This window comes from Mauremys reevesii, unplaced genomic scaffold (genome assembly GCF_016161935.1).
Source record: "Mauremys reevesii isolate NIE-2019 unplaced genomic scaffold, ASM1616193v1 Contig46, whole genome shotgun sequence".
NCBI classification, from domain to species: domain Eukaryota; kingdom Metazoa; phylum Chordata; order Testudines; family Geoemydidae; genus Mauremys; species Mauremys reevesii.
In genome coordinates, this window is record NW_024100858.1 from 273,238 (window position 1) to 298,732 (window position 25,495).

The 25,495-nt window shown below is 45.2% G+C and overlaps 2 protein-coding genes across 7 annotated transcripts in view; one reads left to right on the forward strand and one right to left on the reverse strand.

Annotated features, from left to right (window-relative positions):
• The window catches only part of LOC120394275 (frizzled-3-like), an 88,043-nt gene extending 77,685 nt beyond the window's left edge, over positions 1-10,358 (reverse strand). The window contains 2 exon segments of the mRNA XM_039518521.1: positions 3,448-3,973; positions 10,315-10,358. Coding sequence (XP_039374455.1) covers positions 3,448-3,636 — 189 coding nt within the window. The 5' untranslated portion in view covers positions 3,637-3,973; positions 10,315-10,358.
• A 406-nt stretch (positions 10,359-10,764) lies between these two features.
• LOC120394273 (F-box only protein 16-like) overlaps positions 10,765-25,495 on the forward strand; it is a 44,864-nt gene continuing 30,133 nt past the window's right edge. For 5 of the 6 annotated variants that reach the window (XM_039518520.1, XM_039518515.1, XM_039518517.1 and 2 more), the window contains exons 1-3: positions 10,765-10,835; positions 21,851-21,994; positions 24,399-24,434. In XM_039518520.1, the coding sequence (XP_039374454.1) occupies positions 21,899-21,994; positions 24,399-24,434 (132 nt within the window). In that variant the 5' untranslated portion in view covers positions 10,765-10,835; positions 21,851-21,898. The remainder of the gene's footprint in view (positions 10,836-21,850; positions 21,995-24,398; positions 24,435-25,495) is intronic. The other variant, XM_039518516.1, reaches the window with a different exon arrangement.

Genomic DNA, 25,495 nt, shown 5'->3' on the forward strand with positions numbered 1-25,495 from the left:
AATACAAGAGTTCACACAAATTGATTTAGCTAAACTGTTTCAACTTTTAAATTAATCCCTGTAACTTTTGTGACAGATAACTGCTAAAAGAAATTTACATCGCTGTAACTGCACCGATGTTGATAGACTAGTGCAGTTTTTCAAACGTAGACAATGTTCAAGTTAAGACTGTTCGGCTTCCTGGATCTGAAATAAAAACTCTTCAGCTAAATCAAAATGCGGAAATCCTTGGTCTAAACTCTTTGTGAAAATCTCTACTCTGGCCAGTTTTTCTAATGAGCCTAAATCTGAAAATAATTTTTAAGAGATTTCAGACTACAAGTAAATTCTGCTCTCATTTACTCTTGATTTGCACTAATATAACTCCACTGACTTCTGTGGAGTCACTCTGGAGTTTCACTGTGTAACAGAGCAGAACTTGGCCCTATGTACTAGATAGAACCCTTTTGTATACACAATTTCTAAAAGGAATGGAACAACAACTGTCTAAGTAGGGATTTTTTCCTCTTCAAGAGAAAGAGAATCTCTCCTTCAGAGACTCAGTTGTGTTTCCTACCTAATGCCACACAAGTTAAGTACCCTGTTTAATTAGGTAAATAAAGTATACTCCATTTCAAATCATCTGGATAACTAAACCACCGAAGCCAGACCCTCATCCACACCTTCACAAAAAGAGGAAGAAAGACCTAAAATATTCTAAAGCCTTATGCAAGATTTTGACCTCAAAGACAAACTCCTTATTTATTGGCTCAGAATTTGAGCAGAAGGTAAGAAGTTGGTACTGGTAGTTTTGTGGAATAGAATGATGGAAAATCTGCTTAATGTTCTCTATTTTTTACTTTACAATAGAGATTTGTGTTGGTATTATCGCTTTCTGAGTATCATGTTCGAGGAGGTTTTTTTCTTTATAGTATTTGTCTTACAGTATATAATATACATTTTAAAAACATTTTGGAAATGAAAATACTATTTTATTCAACCTATTTTCATTTGCAAATGAAAATTGAGCAAAGATGAGCAATTAGTAATTATTTAATTTCAAACACCTCTCAAACCACCTTTATTATTCTTTATCAAGTACTATGCTATATTATACCTGCATCTGTCTTGTCTTATGTCATCAACACCTCAACTCATTGCCAAACGTGATTTCTTTAAGGAAACCCATGTTACTAAACATGTTTCCTTAACATATCACCAGCTATGAAGACAAAACAGTAGCTTAATCTTAGTCAGCATTAATATAGTTTGTTGCTTGAACAGCTGGTAACTGGGCATAATATCAATACCAGATTGTCGCTATCTCATGGGAGAAATGGGGAGAATGCATAAGGGACAAACAAACCCTTATCCACAGTGCCCATACTATCGTCATTAAAGTGCACTAGTGATACAACTGTACATTTATAGAGGCAAAAATATGGAATAAAATTCCATGTTACAGATTAAAGCACTAACATTACCTGTGTCAATCACACACAGAACTCATGATCCCACCATTTAGAAAGGACATAGGAGAGCTAGAGATATGAAAAGAAAGAGAACAAAAACAATACAAGAACATGGAAACTATATTTCTAGAATATAGGAAGACACACGATCATGTGCACCAGCGGTTCTCAACTGGGGGTCCGTGGGACCCCACCACTGAAACCCCGAGCCCTGGCAACCCTCACTTACGGGGCTGAAACCTTGAGCTCCCCTCTCCCCCACTCAAGTCAGAGCAGCAGGGAGATGAAATCCCGAGCTCCTCCTCCCTCTCCCCCATGAAGATGCAAGCCGTGGGGCTGAAGCCCCAACGTGGGCAGAAGCCCTGAGCCCATGAGCAGAGTTGAGGGGGCATGAGGGTGTTGCCCCCCAAAACTGAACTGCCTTCCCCAGAGTGGGGCAGTTCTGGGGGCAGCTCCACAGCCCCTCACGTCTCCCCCTCAGCTTCCCTCAGGCCCCACCCTCTGGCCAGATCCTAGGCAGGAAACAGGAGCCAGGCAGTGCGGAGCAGCTGCTCCTCAGGCTGGTGGTGCCATGGACTGGGCAGCCGTGGCATTCCCCTGTCTGCTGCTGGTGCCTAGGGTTGCAGCTGCTCCTCAGCTCCCAGCCCCCTTTGACTGCTCACACAGCTGGTAAGAGCTGCCCAGGTGGGGACCTGGCTCCAGGAGAGCCCTTAGAAAGCAGCTACCGGCACACAGACCCAGGCAGGTGTGTGGCTTGCTGAGGTGAATCAGGGGGTGGTGGCAGTGCACACAGCTAGCCTGAGCCCTGCTGGCCCTTGTCCCCTAGCTCCTCCCAAATAGAAATCAAACTACACCTGTGTCCAAGGGTCCCACCTTTGGCCCAGAGCCCCAAGTCCCCCCTCCCCACCGGGCCCTGGAGTTTTTATAGCATGTTGAGGGGGGCCCAGAAAGAAAAGGGTTGAGAACTCCTAGTGTGCGCAATTCCATCACAGTACCATTGGAAAGCCAAATCTTGAGAGCTGCTGAGCATTCAAACTCCCACTGCTTTAATCAAATCACAGCCAAGCTCTACAAAAAGGACTTACTCAGACACTGTAAATGGAAGGACAAAGATTCCTGGTATATAAACAAGAGGCCAGTGGAAAAGACTCCCAAGTAGGTGACTGAAGCACCATCACAAGAGATATTCAAGAACAGATCAGACATATTAGTGGGAATTATACTATAAATGAATAAAGTGGATGGTGTACAGCCATCCAACAAAATGTGGTGGTGGGAAAACGGAAATGAACGCAGATAACTGGACAAGTCTTATCTGGATTTATTCTATAGATAAAAAGAGTAGTAAGGTACAATTATAATAACAAAGAAAGTTTAAGTTCACCAATTCCCTGCCTGAACAGAAGCAGCTTAAAGGAATAGTTTACCAACAGATATTCTTATAACCTGGGAAAGCCCATGCATATATTTTTCCATCAGACTAGTGGGACACAAAGACAATACAATCTGTAAGAACTAAGGAGGCAAAAATCTTCCATCCAACATCAGAAGGACATATTTTTATAACTAAGTCCTCCATTGGTTGTTTAGCATTACTGTATAAACTAGTTTCTTGAAAAGTACTTTAAACTAACTTTTGCTGACATATTATTCCAAATATGCATTCTCCATCAGCCAAAAATATTTAAAGCTTGAACCCTTGAGTACTTTTGAATGCAAACAGTTGTACTTATTTATGTATATATGAACGATGTGGTTACACATTTGTAGTAATTCTTAATAGTATATTTTATGGAATGATTTGTAAGGCAAATGGCATCTGGGAGCCTTACACTTTTCAAACAATAGGACATTAAGCAAAATACTGAAACTTTATTATAAAATATCCTTTATATAACCATCCTTCTCCTTAATTCCCAATTGCCAAAAATAATCCCATGGTCAATTAAAGGCCTACCAAATACATACTTTCGAAAGAAAGCAGATTAATTCTTACCTCCATTGCTAATGCTGCAGTTTGCTGGTCATAATGATTCAGAAGATTAGGCATAAAGGTGGTATTGTAAGGCAGGTCTTGGCACATCCTCAAGATGATGGGCTCACAAGAAAATAAACTGTGTCCACTTGTATGCCCCACCAAAACTTCCAAGAACAAAAGACAGCAGAACATCAAGCAAGTAGCCATCCTTCCACATGTGAATGGGAGCCAGTCACTGAGGCCTGTCAGATTATTCAATGTACACTTTCAGATATACATGTACTGAAGGTCTGGCTTTAATGCCAGTATTTTTGCTGCTTGTTTGTTAAGATTCTTCAAAAACTGAAATACTATTTGTGCTGACAGAGTCTTATTCACTCAGTCTGACAGAACACTTGACACAGATGGGACATCTTGACTTTTCTTTTCACATTATGAAGGCTGTATTAGGTTAATGTGTCAAGCTGATTAACCACATTCCCACACGATAGAACCCATCCTGTTGAAACAGCAGCTGAGCTATGTTCTTCTTTTATTAAACAGCCTAAAAAACAAACAAACAAAACAGTAAAACCACTATAGTTAACTTCAAAATTAAAAATGTAGTTAATTAATATAGAACAATATTAGCACAATAAATATTTAAGGTAATTTATTTGTAAGTGCTGAAGCCAAGTAATTAAATCAAGAGACCCAGAATCAATTTTCAGTTCAAATTTTTCAGTCTGAGCAGAAAAGGGCTAAAACAACGAGGAGTCCTTGTGGCACCTTACAGACTGACGAATTTTTTTGGGGCATAAGCTTTCATGGGCTAGAACCCATTCATCAGATGCATGCTCCAAAAATAGCTCTCTCTTCCTATAGGGAAGGAGGGAAAATGGAAGTGACAGTGTTTCTATGTGATGAATCCTAAATATTTCCATCAAAGAGACATTAAGGCCTGGTCTATACTTAAAACTTGCACCCACACAGCTACAGCACCCACACCCCTGAAAAGGCAGCTACGCTAACCTAACCTCCAGCATAGCCACAGCTAGGGCTATGGAAGAATATCTCCACTGACCTTGCTGCTGTTGCTCAGAGGTGGAGCTCCCACCTGCAACTGAACTTAGCCTCCAAATTTGAAACTGCCCTTTGAAGAATTACAACTGAGTTTTCTGTGCAATTATTTTTAGTGGAATATTTACACATGTTCACAGATTGAACATTTAAAGTTTTTAATTCTGAAGTTTTGCTTTTTTGTTTCTCTAAACAATTCACAAACCTATACAGAGATAAATCTCAAAACCAGCTAATTATTTGGGGGGGGGGGGGGGAGAAAGAGGAATTAGCTGTTGCAGGATTGCTCAAATCAGCTACTTTTGTTTCCAGATTATACTGGCCTGCCTCTGACACATCAGTTGTGCTCTGCCTATTCTCTTGGTAAACCTTTAGGCAGGCTGGGCAGATGATCTGGAAGTGAAAGGGTCCTGGAGGAGACAGGAGCTTTAGAAGAGAACAAGAAGATGAGAAAGTAGAGGAGTATTGGCACTTAACAGCTCCCCTAGCACCACTGCCTCTGCTAACCAGCATATTAGGCAACATCAGACTAGGCAAGAGCCTCTGCTCTGAAGCATCAGCATATCAAATGACACCACAGTGCTGCTGTCTCAATAGGCCTGGGAACCAAGGCAGCAACATCAGGGAACTACTTCAAGCACTGATGCCTAGGCACAAAGGCACTGGATTCCCCCAGCCAAGGCCTCCCAACATGTCTTCATTCTCTTACATAGTCACCACATCCTAACTAATCTCTTGAAAAGCCTATAGCCTCACTCACTCTACCTCACCTCCACCAAAGTGTGGGAGCAAAAAGACGACTCAGTGATATATGTGACTGGGACTAGTGTGTGTTTGACTAGGGAGGCATGAGCAGGGAGTCTAAAGTGCTGATACTTCAAGGCAGAAGCTTTTAAGGGTTCTCCCAGTGCTGCTTCCTTGGTTCACTGAGTACCTCAGCATAGAAGAGCGAGCTCCTATATACCTCAGGCTATCCAGAGAGCTCAGGCCTCTCCCAATCAGGCCCTGCTCTGCAATGGCACCCAGGTCCTTCCACATCTCCTTTTTGCTTTGAGTGCACCATGTTGCTTACCCTCTAGGAACCATTGCAATAGCTGAAAATAAGTCAGAGCACAACATACTCCACCCATCCCTGTCCCCAAAATATCTTGAGGCTGAGAGCGGTGAACGAAATAGTGTACGGCTGTTCTGGCAGTTTTAAACTGGCTGAGGAACCCCTTTATGCAGCTGTCATTCCCTGGGGTTCTCTCTCTCCCTTCACAATGTAAAAGGGTCAGAAGTGGAGAAGTCTGATCCAATATGGTTTGAGCCTTGAGAATGGGGGCCAAAGTGGAAAAAAAATGAAGAGGAGGAGGGCTAGCTCAGTGGTTTGAGCATTGGCCTGCTAAACCCAGGGTTGTGAGTTCAACCCTTGAGGGGGCCACTTAGGGATCTGGGGCAAAAATCAGTACTTGGTCCTGCTAGTGAAGGCAGGGGGCTGGATTCGATGACCTTTTCAGGGGGTCCCTTCCAGTCCATATATTATATTAAGACAGGTCTAGAGGGCCCCTGTTCTCACTACCACTTTATTCTGGAGGAGTATTAGAAATGGAAACCTAAAGCACAGAACTCAAACCTCTAACCAGATTGTTATTTACAAAAGATTCAATGTAAGCCATCACCCAGATAACTGTTGGTTCAAACAAGACTTCCAATAGAACCTCAAGTGCCACATTAATATTTCAGAGAAGAACCAAAGAACTGACAAACATAACAGGTTTGCAACCAAGAACCATACTGGGTCAGACCAATGGTACATCTTGCCCAGCATTCTGTCTCCAACCATGGTCAGTACCAGAGCTTCAGGGGGAGTGTATAGAACAGGGCAATTTTGGAGAGATCCACTGTTGTCTTCCCCTCTCAGCTGCTGGCAATCAGAGGTTTAGGATCATCCTGAACATGGGGTAGCATCCCTCCCAATCTTGACTAACAGCCACTGATTGGCCTCTCCTCCATGAATTTATCTAATTCTTTTTTTAGACCAGTTGTACTTTTGACCATCAAAACATCCCATGGCAATAAGTTCCATGGGTTAATTGAGCATTGGGCAACAGTAGATGGTTCACTTGACGATTACCTGTCCTGTTCATTCCTTCTGGGGCACCTGGCATTGGTCACTGTCAGAAGACAGGATACTGGGCTAGATGGACCTTTGGTCTGACCAATATGGCCGTTCTTATGTTCTTATTATATGAAGGAGTACTTCTTGTTTGTAGTAAACCTGCTGCCTATCAAATTCATCTGGTGACTGCTGATTTTTGTATTGTGGGAAAGGATAAATAACACTTCTCTCTATTCACTTTTTCCACACCATTCATGAGTCTAGACCTTTGACCAGATCGTATTACCCACCCAGTCACACTGACTTTGAGGAGCTGCAGCAAATGTGATGGTATGAAAAAGCCCTGAAAATAGAGAGCCACTGCCACACCAGTGAAATGGATCTATACCTCTCATGATTGCTGAAAACCATTTCCTCTAATAGAAATTGTTAATGCCTTCAACAGTTGCACACCTGCCAAACTTTCTGAAAAATGCAATAGTCAGCTCAGTCCTCAAAAAAACATCACTTGACCCTGAAGATCTCTCCAACCTCTCACTCATGGGCAAAATGAATGAGAAAGTTGCAACCCCAAGCTCTACTAACATGTGGTATTAGCCAACATCTTGGCTGCCCCACAATCTCAATTTCAACCAAGGCACAGCACAGAGACAGCCCTAGTGATACTAAAAGAGGATGACCTTGAGATCTTGCCTCTGTCAATGGTCTTAATGTTCATGCTCAAACTCACATTGGATCTCTCTGTAGCTTTTGAGTAGACCAAGAGGCAGGAGTAGATGGCACAGCATTATAATGGCTCCAATTCATTCCTCTCCAGCAGAACTCAGAGGGTGACTTAACTGCTCTTACTTTCTGTAGGCCCTTACCTGTGATGTCTCACTGGGATCCATAATATCCCTCTTACACATCAATATCTGGGAGCGATAGTAAGACAATACGCTCAGGTATCAAGAATATGCTGGTGACCCTCTTTACATATTAGTCATCAGTCATGCAACCACCACCTTTTCTAAGATGTTAGAATGACTATAAGAGATCAACTCTTGCATGAAGAGCAGCTGTCTCAAGCTTAACACAGGCAAAAATCAAATAATGCTAGTCAGAAGGAGGAAAATGCTTTGAAGAACTAACCAGACACCATTCCCAACTTCTACTCAAGGTGTACAGCCCCAATTGTCAAAGTGGATTGAACCTCAGGGTCCTGTCACACCTCCCTACTCTTGGCATGACCAAGTATTCATCCAGGCACTGACACTACTTGGTCATCTAAACATCAGTGTATAAACATGCCTTTTCACCTCCAACTTGCTTGGAAATTTCACCTCTTCCTCCTGGACAAGAACCTAGCCATAGTAATCCATGCATTTGTCTCTTCAAGACCATTATGTTATTGAGGCCGAGGTGTCTGCTGGTATAAAATGCTGTTATCACCTCCATGGTCCAGGTCACCATGAGCACAACAGGCCTTCTTCAAAAGCCTTCACTAGCCCCCAGTCAGTTTCAGATGGCAACCTGAGCCCTCACTTCTAACCTTCACAAACTATTAATGGATCAAGCCCTATACATTAGGGACTATGTTTCAGTCTAGGAATGGACAATGCAGATGACAAAGCCCAAGACAATGTGTGTGAGAACTATGCATCCTTGGTTGATGGGATCCAGCCATAGAATGAACTTCCAGAGTAGTTTAGGAACTGTCATATTTGATCAGACTCAAGCGCTATGTAGTCCAGTATCCCACCTCCAGCCAGCACCAGATGCTTCAGAGGAAGTTAAGAACCCTGCAGCAGGCAGATCCACCACATAAGGTCTCATCCTGATCTAACACAGTTTGGTTTAAAACTGTGATGCATGAAGATTAGGCAAATCCAGAGACCAAACCCTGATCAAGAAACACTACAATGCCTTCCTCTTCAAAAAGGTTTTCCACCTTACCCAGAATGACACTCTCAATATTCACACCCCCAAACACCACCAAATCTGACTGCCCACAACCCTCCCAACAACAAAAAACCCATAACACAAGTAGGGTTTTTATCCTGAGAAGGGAAAAAAGTCAGATATCGTGTAACCCACACACCTTCTGGGTGTGCTGTTGTCCCATCTAGTGGTACCAAGAACACTTAGAGACAGATAAAATGAGTCTGCTCTACAGTCTTAGCTAACAGCCAGGTGGCTTTTAGCTCATGCAGTAGAGGCTCATGCACTAAGCTCCAGAGGTTCCAGGTTCGATCCTGTCTGCCCATGACTGGGGTCTGTTGGTATTACAATTGCATTAAATCCTTTAGGGATTTTGTTATTGCTATTTGTTTTATGAAGAACTCCCATAGATCCTATGGTGCTAGACAGTAATATAACATTCAAGGCCAGAACTGTAGGTTGAATCTAAAGCAAAAGCTAGAGAAGACAGGCTACAAAACCTATTACCTATAACCTGAACCATCCATACCCTTTAAAAGGAAAATGCCTAAGTAAAACTAAAATGCAGAGAATAGGAGAACTGCAATATGAAAAGCCAAGTATGTGACTGTATTCCAACTGTGAATGCTAACCATTTTTAAACTAGAATCAAGAGCTAGAAATACAGTTGATCTACTCTTTGGTGTAGACAGGAACATGCCATAATGTACAGTTTTTAATTTCCTGGTGGCAATATTTCTGACCACACTACCTTTTTTGGTTCTTTATCAGGCCTATAAAACACACATAATTATACATGCACATACACTGAACTATTTTAGTGATCACATCAGGAGACACCAACCCACCTACCCTGGGACACTAAAGACAAACTGCAAGAAAGGATCAGGAAGTAGCTAGTGAGCCAGTTAGTTATGGACTTCAAAAGACTAATTATAAGCACATACTAATTATAAGCACATACATAAAGGCTTAGTTACAGTATTATTACATACATCACAAATGGCAAATCCTACAGGGCAGGTACCAACTCTTAAGCGTAAAAGTAATATTAGCAAATAAGTTTCACAATTAATACTAAAAGAGATGAAGAGCAAACATACTTGAAGAATGGGAAGATCACACAGATGGATGCGCTCATGGAGAGCAATCGCAAAGCGGATAGATGTTGGGGAACAAGATGGCAACTTCACCCCCCCCATTCCAGATACAGGGGGAATGGGGCGGGGGACACTCCCCACATTCCACCTCAATTACAGTCAGGGGGGAGAGAAACCACACTGCAGTTTTCTCCCACTCCATTTCTGTTACAGATTAAGGGGGAAACCACACCACATCTCCCCCCATTTCAATTACACTGGGGAGATGCACACCACACATCTTTCCCCACTGTAGTTACAGACAGAGGGGGGGAGAGGAGAACCACACTGTACAGTATCCCCCCCCGCCCAATTCTTCCCCTCAATTCTCGTGGCAGAGGGGGGGGGGGAGAAGGGGGACACCAAACTACGTTTTCCCCACACACTCCATTTCAAGCACAGATTGAGGGAGGGAGGGGGGAGCCACACACTATTCCCCCCCGCCCTCCACTGCGGGTCCAGGTAGGGAGTGGGGGGAAGGGAAGGGGAGAAGCTCTCCATCACACGCCTGCTGAAAGAGGGGTTCTCCCTCTTCTTCTCCTTCACTCCCACGGGATCTGGGGGGGGGGGGGCGCTTCTGACCCAGCCATTTCCCAGCTCAGCCCTCTCCTGCACCGGGGTCCCCCCCCCGCCCTGCCTGCACGGGGGCAGTGTGTGAGCTCTCACCTCGGAGGATCCCCTCCACCCTGAAGCTCCAACGGAAAGGGAGCGGGTCGCCCACCCCCCACACCGAGGCCCAGGCTACCGCACTTACCTCAGCCCCCGCCCGGCCTCTCCGCCCTCGCTTCTCCCCCCCCCCCCCCCGAGCCCGCGGCGCAGCGCGCGGGGGCGAAGAAAGGAAAGGCCGCGCCTCCCCGACCCCCCACGCCCGCGCCAACCCCCGCACCCCCCGCCCCCACCGGCGGCCTCCCGCCAGCCCCGCCCCCGCTCGAACGCCGGCCCCCGCCTCCGCCCCTCGAGCCGGCACGCCCCGCCCCGCCCCTTCGGACCGCCCCGGAGAGCAGCGAATCAGAAGCAGCCGGCTGGTTGCTAGGTAGAAGAGCCGGCACGCCGCGGCTCGGCCCTGATTGGCTGCTTCCCCCGGGGCGCTAGGCATTGTTTCCATGGCAAAGGGAATAAACTTGCCGGGAGCAGAGGAGACGGGGGGGCCGTAGAGGGGGGCGCGGCTCCGGAGCACGGGAAGCCAGGTGAGAGCGTGGGGGAGGGGCGTATCCCCGCCAGGGGCATCGTGGCGATGGGGGTATCGATATCACCGGGCGGGGCGCTCGGGATATCGCCTCCATGGCGGTCAGGGCACTGGGGTATCGATTCCCGAGACGCGGGGGCGGGGTTTCTGGGGCAGCACTCGGGATTACCAGCTGGGGGTGGGGATGGATGTCACGGGGCATGGGGCGCGCCAGGGGTGCAGAGGGGGCACTGGGAGTTATGGATGGGGGGCATTGGGAGATAGTGGTACCCCAGGGCGGGGGGGGGCACTAGGTATGGGCAGTGCTGGGGGCGCGTATCGGGGGATATCACTGCTGCAGGCTGCTGTGGGGATACTGGCGCCAGAGGGGCAGGGGAGCACTGGGGGATATCCGAGCATAAGGGGGATATTAGTTGCAGGGGAGCACTGGGAATGTCTAGAACCACAGGGGCCATTGGGGGATACCAGCACCACAGGCTGCTGTGGGGCATATCAGTTCCACGGGGTGCAGGGAGAGAACTGGAAATATACAGTACAGTGCAGGGGTACTGGGGGATGTCAGGGTCCAGGGAGCACTGGGTGCATGGGGGAGGGGGATATCAGTGCTGCAGGGTGAAAGGGGGAGTACTGAAGGGAATTGATGCCATAAAGCACAGGGGCACTGGAGGCTGGCAGAATGCAGGAGAGATGATGGTTTTGATGCCATGAAGAGCATAGGGCTTTCAGTGCTGCAAGGCCCAAGATGCATCCTGGAGAGGATCAGTGCCATGGGGCACTGGTGGGGATTATAGATACCCCAAGGCAATGGGGAGCTGTGGGAGTTAGAGACTGTGAAGGGCACAGGGGGTATCAATGCTATAGGGTACCGGGGCACTGAGGTATTGATACTGCAGGAATAATAGGGAGTATTGGTTTCATGGGGTGTGGGGAGCACTGAGGTATCGATGGCACATGTCACAGCAGGAGACTTGGGAGGAATTGATGCCAAGGGTGGCACTAGATGCTATCAATGTTGTGGGAAGCAAAGGGGATATAGATACTGCAGGGCAGTAGGGAGTATCGACTCTATGGGGCTGTATGCAAGACTACTGATGCTGCAGAGAACAGGGGGCAACGGGGGAGTTTCACCGCCGAAGGTCATTCAGGGGGGAGGGAAGAGGGCTGCAGGGCTATTAATGCCACAGGGTGCAGGGAGCCCTGGTGGTATCAAAGCCTCACAGTGCAGGGAGCATGGGGTGGTGGTGGGGTATACATGCTGTGGAGGCTCAGGAGATATCAGTGTACCCTGTTTGGGGGCATTAAAGCTGTGGGTCACAGGTAGAGGCTGTGGGAGGGACTGATGTCATGGAGGCCCTGGGGGGATCATTTCAACCAGGAAGCACAGAGACGATCAATGCTATGGGGAGTAGAACTGGGGATATCAGTGCCTTGAGCAGGGTATCAGTGCCTGGAGTGGAAGGGGGTATTGATAATATAGGGCATGGGGCCCTCACAGGTATTGAGACCACTGGGGGTGTGAGGGTGTCAACTCTGGAGTACTGAAGGGTGTTAATGCCTTAGGATAGTTGTTGGCAGAGGGGGCACTTACTGGAACACAGCACCTTGCAATGAGATGCAGCAGCAAGAAGGCCTTGTAACTTATACTCGTACTTATTTTGCTGCCCAGCCACTCAACTGCTTTCTAGGTTTCTCTCTGTTTCAAATGATTTTCCCCCAGATCAGTCCTCTTGCAGTTTCTCATGCTGAGTCTCATATACTTAGTTAGCCTATAAGGTGCCACAGGACTCTTTGTTCCTTTTCTCATATACTTTGTTCTTTTTGGTCTATATACTCTAATCTCTCTGGCTCACCTTTCTATTACTATGGTTTGCAACAGTTGAAATCCACAGACGACAGTACACCTCTACCTCGATATAACGTGACCCGATATAACACAAATTTGGATATGACGCGGTAAAGCAGTGCTCCGGGGGGGGCGGGGCTGCGCACTCCGGTGGATCAAAGCAAGTTTGATATAATGCGGTTTCACGTATAACGTGGTAAGATTTTTTGGCTCCCGAGGACAGCGTTATATCGAGGTAGAGGTGTATATGTGAATTAACTACTGTTGACTCCCAGGATGATCATTTACAAGCAGTCCTCTCTTCCTTTCTAAGCCTTACAGTTTGGTTAGTTCATTCCAGGTAAAAGTCACACTTATACCATCATGTGGATTATGGTTGTTAGATTATTTCTATGTAACGTGTTTTTAAACCTGTGGGTACATGGGTCTCTGATGAGCCAGGAAGGCTTAATAAAACAGTGCCTCTGCAAGACTTATTCTGACTATGATTTGCAGAAGGCGAAGGCCCGGGAATGGTATTCCAGAGGGTTAAGCCTAGATTAACATAGCTAAAGGAAATGAGTTTAATGCCTTAGTTAATATGATCTGATCATACATAGCATTAATCTTTCTTAAATGCATTCAAATTATTTTTTAAAACAAAGGGTTTGACCCAGCTCCTATTGAAATAACAGAAAGTCTTTGTTATCTTTAATGTGAATTGGATCGGGGGAATGAAATCATTCTGCTGTAGTAAACAACTCCATTTGCTAGGAGTGCACAACTGTATCATAAAGCAACCAATAAAATCCTGTTATAGAACACTAGGATTTGTCTGCTTGATTCTTATCTCAAAGGAGCACATATACCAATATAGTTCTGGATTCTAAGGAGCACCAAGCATATTACCCATATAATTAATGTTACCCCTGGCTATCCATAATAATCCTTAGTACTTGTATGGCCCATTTAACCTTCAAAGCACTGTACAAAGATTCATTAACTGACTGAATTGTGAAGGAACCATTGCAAGAGCCAATCTCCACTGGACTGGTGCTGGACATCTTGGGGAAGAAATGTTGCCTTGTCAAAGAGAAGTCTTAGTGACCCAGAAAGGACCAAAGAAGAGAGCTGCTAAAGGTACAGCAACTCAGGAAATGCCTAGGGGACAACAAGGGTAACCCTCACCCATCAAGCTGGGTGTGGTACTGCAGTCCTTTTCCCACTTCTGGCAGCCCTTATAGGTTGTCAACATTGGTTGGCAGGACTTCAGTGGCTCAGCCCTCCACCCAAGTCACAAAGTCCAAATGAACCCCTTCTGGGGTAGTACAGAGGTCAATAACTAATAATCTGTTTGCCCTCCCTAGAGTCTTCCGCCCTGGCTATGAGCCTTTTAAATTCTGCTTGAACTAAGAATTAGTTAATTCTAACTAAGGCCTGCCCCTTCTTGGGGCTTACACCATTTAAACTGTGATCAGTAAGGGAACCCATCCTGTACTCTACTGGGGGTCCCCACCAGGGACCCTAGACACAGCAGCCACATACTTGTCTTGGTCTCTTCCTACAAGGCCCTTTTATCTCCAGCCCTATCTCAGCACCAGCATCCTCAGGGGCTTCTCTCTCTGCAATCTCTCTGTGAGTTCAGCCTACCATAAACTTTACTTATTTGTGCGGCTCCTGCAGCCAAAGAACTCCCACTCCTTTGCTCCTGCCCAAAAACTGACCTGCTACAGGACGGCAGCTGCTCTTATCTGAGCTTGCTGGGCTCTGGTTGGCTGTCACTAGACCTTCTAGCCCTTGGAGGAACAGGTCTCTCTGGCTTCCAGATGGCTGTTCAAGTGGGCTTTTCTAGGAAGGCCTAGAGGACCTACCTTTTCCTCCCACCTCACTGTATCCTGGGGCAGGATGTAGTAGAGCAGCAGGGATCCATATGTGGGGTACCAACGGAGTTTGCTGCTAATATGTACAGTCTGTTTCTAGCCCTGCTGATTTAATACATGAGTACAGCAATGGAAAAGTGTTCAATTGCCTAAGTAGTATATACCTCGATAGCATTCTCACCACGTACTTTTGACAGGTTTCCACACCCCATTTTGGGCTTGTGTCCTGCCATCTGTTTCCGTTGGTGTCGAGGTTTGGTGCCGTTGTTCATTTTGAAAAAGAATTTTTTTTATTATTTTTTATGTTTGAATAGGGGCCTTGTTTCATCTTGTGTTTGGCCACATTTAGAGAAAAAGGTTGAAAAAATAGAAAGAAAGATTAAAAAAAGAAAGATTTGGAGAGATGATTTTTAAAGAATAGAAAGAGAGGAAAAAATAAGCACAGGGCAAAGAAAAAAACGGTTAGATAATCAAATAAAAGCAATAAGAGAGTCTGTGTTACTGTACACTTGCAGAGCAAAGCATCCTACCCCAGCAAGTGTCGGTAGTGAAATTATAGGTGTTCTGGGTGGTGAACCTTGGGAGCTATCCCCGTCTCACGGTGGAATATCCGACGCTGTTTTACAGCTACATCCCAGAATGCACTTTTGGAACCAATTCTTTCATACCACTAGACTAGGAAGGCGTCCAGTCTGTGAAAGAAACGTATTGAAACATCTCTGAGGGTGAAATCTTATCTCTATTCAGTTTCTTAATGTATTAGACATAGACTTGCGTGTTTTACTTTATTTTGCTTGGTAATTCACTTTGTTCTGTCTGTGACTACTTGGAACCACTTAAATCCTACCTTCTGTATTTAATAAAATCACTTTTTACTTATTAACCAAGGGTATGTATTAACACCTGGGGTTGCAAACACCTGTGCATATCTCTCTATCAATGTTATAGATGGCGAACAATTTATGAGTTTACCCTGTATAAGCTTTATACAGGGTACAATGGATTTATTTGGGGTGTGGACCCCATTGGGAGTTGGACAGCTGAGTGTTAAAGACAAGAACACTTCTGTAAGCTGCTTTCAGTCAAGCCTACAGCTGTTAGGGGATGTGGTTCAGACCTGGGTCTTGGTTTGCAGCAGACTAGCGAGTCTGGCTCAAACCAGGCAGGGCACTGAAGTCCTAAGCTGCCAGGGCAGGGAAGCAGGGGCAGAAGTAGTCTTGGCACATCAGCTGGCAGCTCCCAAGGGGGCTCTGTGATCTAACCCGTCACAGCACGCATATTCCAATTCTGGCACCAGACCACCTAGGCACTGAGTACCTTAATTGGAGAGGGTATTTCTCTATGGTTCTTCAGGTGCTTGTGGACGTTTCACGGACATTAACGCAGGCTGGTCCAGAAAGGTGCATGAGGCACGCATCTTTTGTAACACTGGCCTGTTCAGGAAGCTGCAAGCAGGGACTTTCTTCCCAGACCAGATCACTGTAGGGGAAGTTGAAATGCCCATTGTGATCCTGGGAGATGCCACCTACCCCTTAACACCATCACTTATGAAGCCATACACGGGGCATCTTGACAGCAGCAAGGAGCGGTTCAACAACTGGCTGAGCCAGTGCAGAATGACTGCTGAGTGTGCTTTTGGCTGTTTAAAGGCCCGCTGGCGCTGCCTATATGGGAAGCTGGACCTGGCTGATGACAATATTCCTATGCTTATAGCCGTGTGCTGTACGCTCCATAATATTTCTGAAGGGAAGGGTGAAAGCTTCACTCAGGACTGAACCACTGAGGCTCAGTGCCTGGAGGCTGAATTTGAACAGCCAGAGACCAGGGCTATTAGAGGGGTGCAGTGCAGCAATTTGAAGCTGGAAGCTACTACTATTTGTATCTATGCTTGGGAGTGCAATGCTTGTAGTGCTAGGAGGTGATTGTGGTTGGTGCAGACGATGCACTGTGGAGGTTTAAGATGATTATCTGTTGCTTTGCAGGGCTCTGTTTGCTTTCAATTAATACTACCTTCTCCCTGTATGATGAGGCATTCCCAACTCAGGTTTACACAGGTACTTAAGGGAGGGACCATAAAAGCAGCTGTTTAAGGAACTGAAAAGGGTGCTGAGGGAGTTGGCTGATGTGAGTTCAGAGCCATTGACCATCATCTTTGAAAATTCATGGCGATCAGGGGAGGTCCCGGACAATTGGAAAAAGGCAAATATAGTGCCCGTATTTAAAAAAGGGAAGAAAGAGAACCTGGGGAACTAGAGACCGGTCAGCCTCACTTTAGTCCCCGGCAAAATCATGGAGCAAGTCCTCAAGGAATCCATTTTGAAGCACTTGGAGGAGAGGAAGGTGATCAAGAACAGTCAACATGGATTCACCAAGGGCAAGTCATGCCTGACCAACCTAATTGCCTTCTGTGATGAGATAACTGGCTCTGTGGAATGGGGAAAGCAGTGGATGTGATATATCTTGACTTTAGCAAAGCTTTTAATACGGTTTCCCACAGTATTCTTGCCAGCAAGTTAAAGAAGTATGGATTGGGTGAATGGACTATAAGGTGGATAGAAAGCTGGCTAGATCATCGGGCTCAACAGGTAGTGATCAACTGCTCGATGTCTAGTTGGCAACCAGTATCAAGCGGAGTGCCCCAGCGGTTGGTCCTGGGGTCGGTTTTGTTCAACATCTTTATTAATGATCTGGATGATGGGATTAATTGCACCCTCAGCAAGTTCGCACATGACACTAAGCTGTGGGGAGAAGTAGATATGCTGGAGGGTAGGGATAGGGTCCAAAGTGACCCAGACAAATTGGAGGATTGGGCCAAAAGAAATCTAATGAGGTTCAACAAGGACAAGCGCAGAGTCCTGCACTTAGGAAGGAAGAATCCCATGCACCACTACAGGCTGAGGGCCAACTGGCTAAGCGGCAGTTCTGCAGAAAAGGACCTGGGGATTACAGTGGATGAGAAGCTGGATCTGAGTCAGCAGTGTGCCCTTGTTGCCAAGAAGGCCAACGGCATATTGGGCTGTATTAGTAGGAGCACTGCCAGCAGATCGAGGGAAGTGATTATTTCCCTCTATTTGGCACTGGTGAGGCCACACCTGGAGTATTATGTTCAGTTTTGGTCCCCCCACTACAGAAGGGATGTGGACAGATTGGAAAGAGCAGAGGGCAACAGAAATGCTTAGGGGGATGGGGCACATGACTTATGAGGAGATGCAGAGGGAACTGGGGTTATTTTATCTACAGAAGAGAAGAGTGAGGGAAGATTTGATAGCAGCCTTCAACTACCTGAAGGGGGGGTTCCAAAGAGGATGGTGCTAGGCTGTTCTCAGTGGTGGCAGATGACAGAACAAGAAGCAATGGTCTCAAGTTGCAGTGGGGGAGGTCTCGACTGGATATTAGGAAACGCTATTTCACTAGGAGGGTGGTGAAGCACTGGAATGGGTTACCTAGGGAGGTGGTGGAATGTCCATCCTTAGAGGTTTTTAAGGCCCAGCTAGAGCCCTGGCTGGGATGATTTAGTGGGGTTGGTCCTGCTTTGAGCAGGGGATTCGACTAGATGACCTCCTGAGGTTTCTTCCAACCCTAATATTCTATGATTCTATGAAAGAAGAGCCTGTGTAGGAAGAAGGCAGTCATCTGTGAAACCAGGGTTGGGATTATTTTTGTTTTTGTTTTGATGCTTTGATACTAACTTTTCTCTCAGAACAGGAACATGACTGCCTGAACCTGTTTTTTTGTTTTGTTTTGTACTGAAGTGCTTCATCAGCCTGCAGTGTTATTGTAAGCACTGTCCTTCCTATGCACTGGATGAGGCCAGGCTGCTGTAGAAAAAATATTATGTTATCATGTAGGTTAAAACTATATCAGTGCAATGCACAAGGAAGCCATATTAAGGTTACACAGACACTTTGGAGTGCTTGACTTTGCAACCTGTCATCTAGTTACATAACTGCTTTAAGAAACTCCACACTAAAAAGAAACCAGGAACTAGGAGTCCTATCAGAGGGTCTCCTGATCTAGCTATTAAACCATATTGCATCAAAAGATAGCGAGGACAGGAATTGTGTATGTTTTACCGGTTCTCTTCACTCCTCTGCTTCCATCATATTTGTAAAGAAATAGAAAAATACAAGGAAAGGGTGATCTGCTGGGGCCGATCCTGCCACATTTTCAGAAGCAAAGAAGGGAATCTTGACTGGATAGACTGCAGGACTGGGTTTTCCGTAAGGTTTTTCTTGTGAGCCTCAGAGCGTGTTTGTATTGGCAAAGTGTTATACAAAGGTGTTTGCTGAAGGTTTTTGTAGTAGTTGGAGTTATGGCAGGATAGCAATACATACTGTATCAGAGTTAGCTTTTCTTTTGTTCCACAAGTCCTAAATCATCCTGCCATCATGAAAGCTTTAAAATAAACATACTGAAATATTTACAGAACAGGCACCCAATAATCATATTAAGGACTTCAGACATTTTTAATGTCACTTCATTTAAAAGAAATTATTCAATTTTCAGAATGTTAGAATCTAAGACTACAATCCTGCCACTGGCTCCTGGGGGATGGGCTCTTATGCAGACCCATTAAAGCCTGTTACAGGATTTAGGATAAAGAGAAAGCTTTTCACGTATTTGGACAAATATTTGTATAAAGACACTACAGTTTAGACCAGTAGAGATGACATTTATTTGGTGCCACAAAAGAGAGAATTAATAAAAAAAACATAGTGCAGTGACACATTTGACCTCAGGTCTCCAATTGTTGTAAAAAAAACCCCAGTGCCATAAGCCACAGAATCAATACAAACATCCAAAAACAAATCCACTAAAATGCAGGATGATAGGAGCTTTCATTCAATTCTTAACCATTTTGAATCTCATTCTGCTAGTTTAAATGTAAGCATTTATGTTTCTTAAAATGATGTATAACCTAGTAGGGAAAATAGTGCAAAAGTATCTCCAATGTTATTACATTTGTCTTTAAGAAGATTAAATCTTTGCAGCTTGTTTTCTCTGCAGCGTCGGGAGCTTGGGGAAAAAAACTTATTTGCTTCCTGATTCTTGCAAAACCCCTTTTGGTCATTCACTGATCGAAAAACAAGGGAAATCATTCAACATAATTCCTGATTGGAAAGACCCACTTGATTTATTTGTTAGCAGTAGCAGTATGACAGTATCATACAGAGACCTAGTCAGGCTTGAGGGTCCCATTGTGCTGGCTGCTGTAGACATATAAAATAAAGAACAGCCACTACCCCAGAAGTTTTGAAGTCTAAGGCCCTGATCCAGCTGTATTCTTAAGCACATGCCTAATGTTAAGCACTTAAATAGTCCCATTAAAGTAAATGAGACCATTCACATGCTTAAGATTAGCTATGTGCTTAAGAATCTTGCTGAGTTGGGTGGGGCATCATAAATTTACTATAGTTGCAGTTGAAGGACTAGCCCTGTCTGTTGTCAGCAAAGGATCCCATTTACGTGTGTAAGGTTTCCTCCAAAAAAGCAGGTAAAGATGCAGAGGGATTTTCTCCTTCTGAGCCCTCTTTTAAACACAGTGTATAGAGACTGGAGGCCCTTGATTTCTTTACCCTTTCCCACAGGTTGAAGGTGCTGGAAATATCCTCCTGCACAATTGTTTTGAACAACAGTTTTAACTACGTGCCACCATCTGTCTTAAATTGATCTTTTTCTTTTAGTAGATTGAAATGATTTTTTTCTCATAAGCTCCATGGAATCTTCCTTAAAGATTAGATTCTCATAGCCTTCACTCAGACGTTCAAGGAAATAAAAGGGGATTAAGGCCATCCTGACTCCGTCATTTGCCCCTGCTCAGATTGTGACTCTCTGAGATACAGTTCTTCCTCTCGTCTTCCCCAGGAGCAGAATCCTAGTTTATAATCTAGCCCTAACTGAATTAAGGCCAGATCCAGAACCCAGGTAAGTTAATGGAAAGACTCCCATTGACTTTAGTGACTTTGGATCAGGCCATTAGTGCATATAGATATTAACGTAATGAGCACAATATAAAAACCTAGCTCGATCTCTGGGTTTGTAGTGTTATATTTGCATATACCCGAAACAAGCCTGAAACAAGCAAATAAACCAAAAAACCTTCAACCAATAACCCAAGCAGAAAACCCAGAGATTCCATAAAATCCACTAGGGACTTTGCTGTTGCTTTTGATTTTTACGTGGCTTGTTTACACAAAAACCTTAGGTTGACATAAGGCAGCTTATGTTGACCTAATTATGTCAGTGTACACACTACAGCCTTGCTCAAACCAATGTAAGTGCCCTACTACACCGACATCATAACTCCACCTCCGGAGAGGCATAGGGCTTATGTCAGTGTAGTTACAGCGACACAGTGTCATGGTGGGTTACTTACATTGGCTGTTGGCTGCCTTGTCAATTTCACAGCTCCATGCTAGAACCTGAAATTGACAGGAAAGTTGGGTGGGTGGGGGGCTTCAGCTAGATCCAGGCTGGGCCCATGGGGTTCTGCGCCAGGCTGGGCTGCCCCTTGGGGTCCTGGCTTCCTCCCTCCCAGCAGGGCTTCTTCCCTGGGGCTCCCTGCTCCCCATGAGGAGCCCGGCAGCTGCCAGGGCTCCCGGCTCCCTGCTGGGAGCACAGCAGCCACCTAGCAAGGAGTGGGTAGCTGAGAGCTGGAGGGGATGCCCCCAAGCTACCAGTGGAGACCTGGGAGCCCGTCTGGGAGCGGGGAGCCCCAGGGGAGTCCGGCTCCAGGGGGAGCTATGCTCGGAGCTGAGGGTCCAGGCTCTCAGCCCCCCCTCCAAAGCCCCTCTTAAATTGGTGGAGTAGCTCCTGGTGAGGACATGCACCACCGATGGAAGGAGGGCAGAGTGGACATGAACCACCACAGTAATTACCTAACATAGGTTGACTTAAGTTTTTAGTGTAGACATGCCCTAAGATAGATAAGCTTGATGCTGTGCATATTGGTGGATTCTGAATGGCCTGTAGGATTTCCACAGGGAAAATCTGAGCATCCAAGTGTTGTGATTCTTCTTCATTCAGCTTTGCCAACTGGATTTTATGGAAAAAGGTCTTGATATTCTTTTGTGTATCTGTAAATCTTATCATAAAAGCTTCTAAGACCATAGAATTGTCCTTTTCTATAAGAAATGTTAACTTTACTTTGCAGGGTTCAAGTTTATGAGGAAGAGTTTTACTTGACTCATTGCTATGCCATGGCACTTCTACATTCCTTCTTGATTATATTCATGGTTGTCACTAACATGTGCTTTAGCATCTGCAATGGGGCATCACAGAAATAATGCTGGTCTTTTATTCTAATTGTTGTAGCCTCCTCTGCAGAAGGATATCAGGGTGGCCTGCAGTCTTGCATTCCTGATGGCATTTGCACCTCCCAAAACCATGGATGGCCCCAAACTGCAAACCAAGATGAGCACATGGACACCTCTGAACCATCAGCTTATGAATGACAAGGTAAGTCCCATACAGCTGAGTCAGATATAAGCCAAATCCTGCTTCCCTTACTCATGTGAGGAAACTTTAATGCAAGTCAGTCAAGAATGATATAGTCCATAGTTAGAATCCATCCTATTATTTAAAGGTAGATTTTTCTACTGCAGATGAGCCAAATCTTCAAGTCCTTTATCTCATGGAAGTCACTGAGAGTTTTGCCTGAGTAAGGAATCAGTAATAATTGTTTAAAGACTGGAGGATTTAGCCCAGTAATATTAATTTATGCTGTATTGTGCATAAACTTTCAAAATAGAATTCCCTGTGTCTTTTCTTCTATTTTCTTACCACTTGGGTTACTTTAAAACTACAAATGTCTTTGAATTGTTTAAGGTGCTGGACTGATATCCTTAGGGACCGAAGTCTTCAGTTGAGCCACAGAACAAGTACAGCACAGACAGGGGCAGTGTAGGCTTCACCAAACGGTCAGCGTGCTTCATCTTGGACCAGAGAGGTTCGTGGTGTGTGGCTGCTCTGCTGAGATTGCCGCCAAGGGTGCCAGATATGTTAGAAGTCTTGAGGTGCCCAGTTTATGAGTAAAAATAATTTGGTCCCTAATTTCAAACCCTACCAGCTATATCTGGGGCAAGTGCAGCTGGGCTCTCACACACATCATCACCAGTAATATTCTTTCATCAGAATTTAGTTAAGAATTCCCTTGATAACGTTCCAGAATATAATCTGCTTTCCCATACCTGTGCTGGTTCTGCAGGGCTGACGCAGGAAAAATAGAAAAAATATATTTAGGACCACAAAAACCAACAGATACTACTCTCAGTACACACAGGGAGCAGATCTGTCAAAAGAGAAAGTGCCATTTTTATGTAGTCATTTTTCTGATCATGTCTTCACTTTTAAAAGGGATCAGAGTGAGAAGAGAAAGGGACTTCGAGTCCTGAGAGGCAGAGTAGAAGAAATCCTGATGATAGAATCATAGAAATGTGGGGCTGGAAGGAACCTCAAGAGGTAAAGTAGAAAGAGATTGGAGAAGAGAAAAGAAATGCTTAGGATGGTGACTTGTAGTAAAGAAGGCAGTGAGGGACAGGAGTGGGAGAAGATCAGAGTAAAGATAAAGCAGAGTCATGCAAAGCCTTGAAAGAAAGGACAAGAAGCTCAAACCTGATGTGGAAGAGGACGGGAAGCCAGGGGACAATTATACTGATTTCTGGTAATTTGTTTCCAAATGTCTGGAATAAGCAGAGCTTCTTGGCAGAGTTGGCTCAGCTGTATTCCTAAGAGTACTGAAAGCAAACACGGTATCTTTCTTTGATCAGAGGCCATTAACATTGCTTTCAGCTATGAAATAACTCCCCTGTTTCACTTAAATTTTCCAAACCAAAACTTAGATCTTTGACTATATATCATTTTCTTGTAGCAAATGTTTTCAAAGTTGAGCCAATAAAAGGCTTACTGGAGGGCCTATTATTTTGCCAAGTGCCCCGTGCAAATAAAACAAAACAAATAATAACTGGAAACATGCAAAGAAAAGAAATGCCATTTTTCCACCCCTGCTGAGAGAGACAGAGTTAGGGTTGACAGTTGGACTGTACCAAATGTCAGCACGGATATTGTCTTTCTCTGCAGGAGCCTTTCTTGCTGGCTGCCAAAACAACATGTTTGGAGTTTGCAATGATGAATAATATTTTCCTAGTTATGGTTAGTAACTGTTTCAATGTGCACTTGTGAGTTGAGTGAATGAGCGTCTCCTCTTTGATCCTTACGACAGAATAGCTACTGTATTCTCTACTTCCCACTGCACTCTCCTGAGTGATGGAGGCAAGAGTCTGATGCTTTCAGTCTGTGTCCTAGTGGATAAATGCCCACATCACAAAACCACCACTACACTTGCCACTAATTGTGCCTCTGAGCGGTAGTCTCTTCAGAGGCTGTGGATGGCATGGGCCATGGAGACTGAACTCCTTTCTTACCCCTAAGGGTGGGCCCTCCGACGTAAGGTTGGAGCACATTGGCAATGCCATGTGAGGAAATATGAACTGCTGCTGGCCTGGCTGTTGCTATTGACGTGACAAAGAGAGGTCTTGAGGTCTGTCTCCCAGGAGCTTCTCGGGAGCACTGTATTCACTAAAAAAAACAAGCCCTAAAATGAATAAAGGGCACAACTGTCAAATGAACCCTTTAAGGCCCTGATCAATGTGAATGGAATACGTGGACCCATGTGGATCCTATTGACTTCTGTGGACTCCATATCGGTATAAGAATTTCCCTGCAAGGACCAGATGGCAGTATCGAGGACTCATGTTTTACAGGCTACATAGATCCTTTTTCAAGCTGGAGTTTTTTCCCTGAGACATACTGAATCACTCTATGTGTTCTACTTTATGTGTTTCTGTGATTTTTTTTTAAACAGGTATTTGAAGAAAGAAGAGCCTTGCTTGGAAAATGGGTAAGGTTTTCTCTTTAAACGTATGTGTTGGTTTCAGAACTAATGAAGAGATGACCGGGATGTGAATTTTAAACACATTTCACGTTTCAAACAATGAGACTAATTTTCAGGGTATAAGTGTCAGAAACGGACAGAGTGTACTGTTGAACCTCTGGTGAAACATAAAGCAGCAAATTCATTCCTGGCATAACTTTGGAGGGGTCATGAACTTGAGAAATGTGGCCCAGTATTTAGAATGTTTTGTAATGGGATGGGAAGCCCAAAGAAAAGTCTATGAAGAAGTCTTCAGCAAAGATGTCTGATGTTTAAGGCTGCGAGTTTGTCATAGAAGTCACGGATTCCATGACTTTCTGTGACCTCCGTGACTTCTGCAGCGGCCGGTACGCCTGGCTCAGGGGCAGCTCAGGCAGCCCCTGTGCCAGTCGCATCAGCTTCTGCTAGGTCAGTCTTGGGCCACCATGCCCTCATCCCCCACCAGCAGCAGAGTTTGGGTGTGGGAATGGGGAGGGGGTTGGGGCACGGATGGGGTGAGGCGGGTTCTGGGTGACGCTTACCTGAGGGGCTCCCTGGAAACGGCAACATCCCCCTTGCTCAGCTCGTAGGTGGAGGCGTGGCCAGGTGGCTTTGCATGCTGCCTCCTCCTGCAGACACCGCCTCCACAGTTCCCATTGGCCACGGTTCCCGTGTTTACTTTTATTTTTGTTTACTGCCCGTGACCTGTCCATGACTTTTATTAAAAGTACCTGTGACTAAAACGTAGCCGTACTGATGTTTAGATAGTGCTATAAAGGCCAGGAAGGCTTTTTAACACTGGAAATAGATAGATAATAAGTGTGATTTATCCGTGATAGTTATATGGCCCTTTTACCTGAGTACCTGTCAGTCTTTTAGTGTTATCTTCACAAGATGCTGGTGAGTCAGGGTAGTGCTATGATCCCCATTTTATAGATATGGCACTGAGGTACAGAGTCTGTAGCAGAGAAGGTAACTGAACCCGATTCTCCCCAAGTCCCACACTAGCACTCTAACCACTGGAGAACCCTTCCTGTCCTGTAAGGGAA